The 7,754-nt window shown below is 35.1% G+C and overlaps 1 protein-coding gene across 1 annotated transcript in view; it reads left to right on the forward strand.

Moving 5' to 3' along the window:
- The window catches only part of LOC144972831 (uncharacterized), a 21,235-nt gene extending 14,244 nt beyond the window's left edge, over window positions 1-6,991 (forward strand). Inside the window, exon 4 of the mRNA XM_078914518.1 lies at window positions 1-6,991. This exon is cut by the window's left edge and continues 91 nt beyond it. Within this exon, the coding sequence (XP_078770644.1) occupies window positions 1-2,842 (2,842 nt within the window). The 3' untranslated portion in view covers window positions 2,843-6,991.
- Window positions 6,992-7,754: the final 763 nt, after the last annotated feature.

The following is a 7,754-nucleotide window of genomic DNA, read 5'->3' on the forward strand; positions in this document are numbered from 1 at the left end:
ATCGGATCTTCTTCTTGACAAAACATATATGAACAGTTTGAAAAAAGCTATGGGGTCTTCAGAAGAAATTAGTTCAGGGCAGTTTTCTTATAACTTCGATAGGGATGATTCCGAAATGCAACTCGACCAATCACATGAAGACAATGTAAAGAGCATTTATAAGGGATCTGAAGTAGTCACTCCAGGGATTATCCCAGTGAAATCAGACATAGATCCAGAGGATCCACTGTCTGAATATTCTGGTTGTAACGTTGTATTTAGCCAGGAGATAAACCAAGGAATTCACCAGCCATCTTACAGTCAATCAAAGTGGTATGTTTGTTCAATATGTAAAAAGTCATACATAAGGCAATCTGATCTAAAAATGCACCATAAAAAGGTGCATGATTCAAAAAACAAAAGTAGTGCAGAGGAATTGGAAAGGCCATACAAATGTTCTGTTTGTGATATGGCATTTCGTGTAAAAGGAAACCTGAAACTTCACATGTTAAAGCACTCTGATGAGAAACCATTTGACTGTAATGTGTGCAATAAAGCCTTTAAGAGAAAATATGATTTGGACAAACACAAAGAAATTCATTCTCGTGGCAATAAATATGCGTGTACCTTGTGTACCAGAGTTTTCAAAGGTAAAAATTGGCTTGAAAAGCACATGAAATTTCATGAAAATGAAAATTCTCTGCAATGCAGTGTTTGCAAAAAGGTCTGCCAGAATAGAGGTCAGTTTATAGCTCATGTTAAAGGTCACAAGAAAGGTCCCACATCTATGTGTCCTCTTTGTGGTAAAAGTTTTACAGGGGGTACTAATTTGAAGCAACACCTCCGTCGACACAAAGGGGAAAAGCCGTATAAGTGTACAATTTGCCCTAGGTCTTTTGTTTCCAAAGGAGAGATGATGAGGCATGTCAACAGTCATACTAGAGAGAAGTCCTACATGTGTGATATATGTGGCAATGAATTTACTTTGTTAAGTAGCTTGAGAACTCATGCAAGAATTCATACTGGAATAAAGCCGTTTAAATGTAATCTGTGCTTTAAGACCTTCAATCAAAGTCATCATCTAAAAACCCACCTTAGATCACATTTGGGAGACAAACCTTACAAATGCACTGTATGTGAAAAGGCATTCAGTGATAGAAGGACTTTGAAAAATCACATGCTCCGGCATCCAAACTGTGTAATGCCAGAGTCATTAACAGAAAAGGTGAAAAGGGAAACTGGTCGACAGAGTCAAATTGAGAGTCTTAATAGATTTGCTGGACAACTAGGCATTGGAAATTCAGATGGGGATGAAGAAGAATTTGAAGGAATCAATGATTCTGAAACAGTTACTGAGGAGTCAGAAATGGTCAATCTGAAGAGCTTTTCTGAGTTTTCAAATGCACACTACCCATACAGAGTTTCACAAGAATTTGAAAAGGTTCATCCCAGTACAGTTTCTCATGAACTGGAAATTAATGAAATAATGAGGATATCAGAGGATTGGGAAATAAATAAATCACACAGAGTTTTCAAACATTCTGAAATGCACAGTGACATGAAAACGCTGAAAGAATTAGGAGTAGACAGTGGAGTGTCAACTTCTAGATTTTATGTTGTTGGAAGTGAAGTAAGAGTTTCTAAAGAACTTGAAGCGAACAAAGAAGTGAGACCTTCCAAAAGTATTGAAGCAGATGAAGTTAGTGCTTCTAAAGACTTTGGAAAAGGCAATGAAATAAGAACATCTAAAGAATCAGTAACTGATATTGAGAGATCAACTAAAGAATCAGAAATGAACCAAGATGATCATGGAGATGGTTATGACCAAGACTCTGATCATAAACATCAGCAGATGTCTGACAGTCTAACAAAAGTGAGATCATCTCCTTTTCATAAAAAATTGGACATAGGTCTTTCAAGTACAAAGGTTAAATCTAAAGCATCACATGAACTTGTTGATAAACACCTTAAGGTTTCTGAGAAAAATGACAGTCAATATCCATGTAATTCACGTGGTACATCATTTTCTGAATGTAAAGACAAGGAAACACATATGGCAGAACATACAAGTGAGAAACCTTTTGTGTGCACTGTTTGCAAGAAGTCGTTTGATGATAAAGGCAACTATGAAAGACACAAAAAACGTCATTTCAATAAAAATGAACACATTTGTTCCATGTGTGGAAAAGTGTTCAAGGGAAAACGCTGGCTTGATAATCACATGAAATTTCATGAAAAGGAGGAATCATTACAGTGTGCTGTGTGTAAAAAGATATGTCAAAGTAAAGCTAAGTTTATGAGTCACATTAAAGGTCACAAGAAGTTGGAGTCAAATGACTGCCCTGTGTGCGGTAAAATTTTTACAAGTGGCAATAATTTGAAGCAACACCTCCGTCGGCACAAAGGAGAAAAGCCATATAAATGTACAATTTGCCCCAGGTCTTTTGTTTCTAAAGGAGAGATGATGAGGCATGTCAACAGTCATACTAGAGAGAAGTCCTACATGTGTGATATATGTGGCAATGAATTTACTTTGTTAAGCAGTTTGAGAACACATTCAAGAATTCATTCAGGTGTAAAACCTTTCAAATGCACCATGTGTCCTAAAACTTTTGTTCAAAGCCACCATCTAAAAACTCATCTGAGATCTCATCTAGGAGACAAGCCTCACAAGTGCACAACCTGTGACAAAGCTTTCAGTGATAGGAGGACTTTAAGGAATCATATGCTTCGTCATACTAGAAAAACTTCGTCAGATTCTGTGTATAATAATGCATTTCAAAGTGAGACCAAAATCTTACATACACCTCATGGTGAACTTTTAAATTTGAATTATAATCATGTGTATTGTGAGGATTACTAATTTTTTCAGCAGAGACTCATATCTCACACTTTTGGAAATTTTTATAAGATACTAATGAGATATATATAAGCAAAGCAACACATTGTTGAAAGTGTTATGATATTAATAATAATTAAAATGCATGTTGTAATTACCTATCACTTTAATTAGATTTGTAAGTTACATTCACATAAATATACTGGGTGGGGTTCCTACCTCCCATAGTGGGCAGGGGGGTACATACTGTGTCTTCTATCCCCTTATAACTGTTTTCCAACATGCTTTCTGTCTTTGTCTTGGAATGAGATTACTTGGTTTTGTCCTGGCCCTGGCCGGAGTCCTAGCTGGGAGGGAAACAGTCAAATGCATAGTTATTGTGTTGGGAGATATTTCTTTCCTTGTAAATCATCTCTGTTATATATTAGTATATTTGTTATTTTCAATGTATAATGTTAGCATTGAGTGTATTCCTCTTTGTTGGATTTTGTGCTTGTGCCCGGATGAGACTTAGAGGTGATCTCAAACTATGTACATTGGTGGTGTGAGTGTGCTCTTGGAATCTACATCTGATCCCTATTTGTCCCCAGTTCCCCTATGTCTTACTTTTTCTTGGGTGCTTTAATTGTAATTCTATAATTTTTTACTATCCCATTTTCTTCCTTTTTACTGGCGCTGATATAACCTAAATGTGTTGCAAGCGCCGTAAAACCCTGAAAAACAAACAAAACAAACAACATAAATATATGTATATATTCATTACAAAAGCTTTTTTACAGCAGAAGTATTATTGATCATTACAAATATTTGGTTCTAAGGGTGATTACAGTTTCTTTTTGTATGGTTTGTTGGATGTCTATTTAAGTTGTCAAGTTAATTGTATGTACTGTACTTCTTGATCCGTTGTGGGATAACAGTTGTTCTTGCAGCATATTGGGGTCTGGGCCAGCTTCCTTGTGCATCTTTCAGCTGGTTGTCTCCATTTCCTCTTTTGTTATCCCAACATTTCCTTTACCCTTGGATTTCCAATCGAGAACCGGACGTGACATTCGATGGCTGCCTTCCGAGTATATGTCCAACCCAGTGCCCATTTCCTCTTGGAAATCGATTTTGTTGGACATTCATTGGTCTTCTTCCACATTCCAGTCCAGTGTTAAGAGAGTTTATCAGACCATTTGATTTTCAAGACAGAATGTTTAAATTATCATCGAAAACTTGGATTTTTTATGTGATAGTTTTTGTCATATTCCAAGTCTCTGAACCACATTAGAAGACTCTTAAATTCTATTTGTTACATTTCATTATCTTAGGGCTTCTTTAGCCTTTTCAATTCTGCTTTTGTCTTGCCAGAGTTTCTTACCAAATTACAAGATACAAGTATTTTTCTGCCATTGTAATGCCTACCCCTTGCTCTAAGTTGAATTGATGGTGGTGATTTTTAATCGATTTACATTACCTCTTCCTTGTCAGTCCTAGTCAGGATGGACAGCCCAACACTAATTAGGAAAGCAGAGGACATCTGGATTGAGGGCCCTTACTGCAAAGTCATCTCTCATGTTTCCTCTACAACCACTTCGGTCAGGAGAATGAAGTGAGGTGTGATGGAAGGTTCACTTTATCTGCTTAGTACAGGTTTACAAAATGTTTGCTGGTTGTCCATTGCATTTCAATTCTTGTGTATATATTCATGATCCAGTCAATTATCAAGAGTGACAATAAGCAACCTTGTTTATCTCCATTCTTGGTCTGGAGTGAGTGCGAGTTTGTCACTGCAGATGATCGGGCATGTTGAACCATTACAGATTTGATTAAGGAGTGGTATTTCCCAGTTTTGCATTAATTTCCATCATAGCTTCCCCATCCAGACTGTCACAGGCCTTTTCAAATTTGATGAATGGGATCTATATAGGGAACTGCCAATCACTTGATCATTCAATAATAATGTTGCCTTATAGTCTTTGCAAGACTTATCTTGAAGAAAACATACACACGTTGGTCTCATGTAAGAGTCTTGAAACCTTTCAGAATTATTCTGTAGTATTTCTTCGTTCCACATTTTTGACAATAGTGGTTATAACATTTTAGCTGTTGTAACTGTGTCAGCTTTCAGTGCTTCTTGAGGTTTGCATGTGAGCTAGCTGTTTGTCATTCTTCAATATTTTTATTCCTTATATTAATCCAATTCAGAAGGTGGGCCGTTTTTGACATTTAATGTTTCTTTATCATACAAGGTGTCTTTCCATTGGTGGGGCCCTGTCTTCTTCTTTTTCTTGGTAATTGTATTAGCCTTTTAATTAGGATCCAAACTTCATTTCACAATTTCATGAATTCAAAGAAACGCGTTTCAACACGCACACTGTAATCATTTCATTATTTGTTGTGTTTTTTCCCCCGTTTCTCAAATTATTGTTAATTGTGCATTGTTTTTTGTTTGTTTGTTTCAGCCAGTTATTGAGGGAGTTCATCATAAAGTGTTTGGTCCAGCATTGTCTCTTTTCTATCTCCTTTCTAATAATGTTTCCTTCTTTCTTATTGAATGTTTTGGGGTTTTTTTTCCCGGCAAGTCCTAAATGTGCATTCTTTAATCGTGTCTTGCAGTTTTCTTGACTTTGTGATTACTTCCTAAAATTTGTACTTTGTCTTTTCACAGGGGCCATGAGATTAGTTGGTTTGTTCTAGTATTTTCCTTCGAACCGGTTTCACTGTATGATAAGTTGCACTTGTTTTATAATAATTTTATGTCCATTTTGTCTTTTTTTAGATTTGAGCTAGGCAATGCTTCTTTGAGTGGTTAAAGCAACCAGCGGTCAGATTTCAGTAAAATTGGTAAACTCAATAATTTAAAAAAAATATTTGACATTAATTTAATGTCTCAATCTTTTAAAAATAATTTTTCCAAGAAAATTGTGTTAATTTGCAATTAAACACTTTTACCCGAAATTATTCTTACTGCAGATATTTTTAATGAAATCATTGGGACCAGGAAAAAAATCTCATAATAGAGAGTTGTCGTTACTGTGGAGAAACCAAAAATGGGAGGGGGGAGGCGGTGGGGGTAAAGTACCAAGATCGCTCGAATCTTTTTGAGTCATGTCAGCACAGCTGCATTGACATTAGCATTCATCGACCATCACTTTTTTTTTTTCGTTGATGTTCAAACCCATGCTGTTTGATTTTTTTTCCCACATCTTGATGATTGTGGACATGTTCTTATGAGGAATCGTGTACTTTGTAACATTGTCTCTCTTCTTCTTTGTACCCCATTATAACGGATGTCGTTATAAGTAGGCTTCACTGTATAAGTAAATGTTTGAAGTATTTTGCCATTTTTTTCAATTGGAATTTGGAAGTGATTATTTAGGCAGTATTACACAATTAGCCACAGCAGAAGAATTATTTGGGCAATGTGACTAAAGAGGCTAAATATAAAGAGAAAATAAAAAAAAAAAAACAGAAACACAACAATACCAATGATAAATATAATATAGGGAGAATAAAATTTAAAAAAATAAAAATGACCTCGTGATATTCGAACCAGGATCATCTAGGTTATAAAGAACTATGTCAAAGAACTATTTGCCTCTTGGCAATTTTTATTCATGTCATTCATGATCTTTTTTTTAAATTAATGAATGAAATTACAAACAAATTCTATGATTTTTAGATGATGGGTTACAAGTACTAGGATTCCGACAGCTCAGTTGGTAGAGCATTTACTATTTTAGTATTTAGTCGATTGAAGAAGGAATTTGAGCCAGACATGTTCTGTGTTAAGTAGATGTATGTTGTTCTTTATTGAAGTGTTATATATTCATTTTTGTTGTTGATTGATGAAATAATCAAGGATTCAAATATCTGACCATATATTACCTCATAACCATCTATTGTTGTTGTTATATAATCTCACACTTGTAGATAATGATATTTATTGTATTTAAATTCTTATATTGGATTTTAAAAAAAAACAACACTAAAGCATGCACATAAATAAAATTAAAATTCAATAGTGATTTGTACATCTTTGAACACTGACAATGACATTTTAATAATGTAGTTGTGGAATTGAAATAGTTTGCAGTGTATCACTTTTTATTTTATTATTTTTCAAAATGTTTTCAGCGTTTATTTTATTTTATATTGTACAAAAAAAATAAAACAATGTATGAAAAAAAATAGTGTCAAGTCGTCTCATTATTTTTCTTTTTTTTTTGTAACAAAAACTAAAAAAGTGATGGATGGAATTCACCTTAGGATAGGTGGCTTGAACAAACCTGGGTTAATGAATTCTTTATTGTTCTACAGCCTTGCTATCTCTTCTCTCCCTCTAAATCATTTATCCTGGGTGGGGATCCTGACCTCCAATAGCGGGCAGGGAGGTACATCCTGTGTCTTCTATCCCCTTATATCTTATCCAACAAGCTTTCTGTCTTTGTCTTGGAATGAGATTACTTGTTTTTTATCTGGCCCTCGTCGGAGTCCTGGCTGAGAGGGAAACAGTCAAATGCATAGTTATTGTTTTGGGATATGATATTTTTTCCCTTGTAAATCATCTCTCTGTTATGTATTATTATATTTGTTATTTTTAATGTAGAATGTAAGCATTTGAGTGTATTCCTCTTTGTTGGAATTTGTGCTTGTGTCCGGATGAGACATAGGTGATCTCAAACTAAGTACATTGGTGGTATGCTCTTGGAATCTACATCTGACCCCTTTTTGTTCCCATTCCCCTTTGTCTTACTTTCTCTTGGGTGCTTTAATTGTAATTCTAGAACTTTTTACTATCCCATTTTCTTCCTTTTTACTGGCGCTGATGTAACCTAAATGTGTTGCAAGCGCCGTAAAACCCTTAAAAACAAACAAAACAAGTCATTTATCCTTTTCCAGGTGGCTTTGTGTAATGGTCTAGAATGGGACAATTTGTTTTATGACTGGTCAC

The sequence above is a fragment of the Berghia stephanieae genome, chromosome 5 (assembly GCF_034508935.2).
Source record: "Berghia stephanieae isolate SIO BIC M18660-M18661 chromosome 5, UCSD_Bste_1.3, whole genome shotgun sequence".
Lineage (NCBI taxonomy): Eukaryota > Metazoa > Mollusca > Gastropoda > Nudibranchia > Aeolidiidae > Berghia > Berghia stephanieae.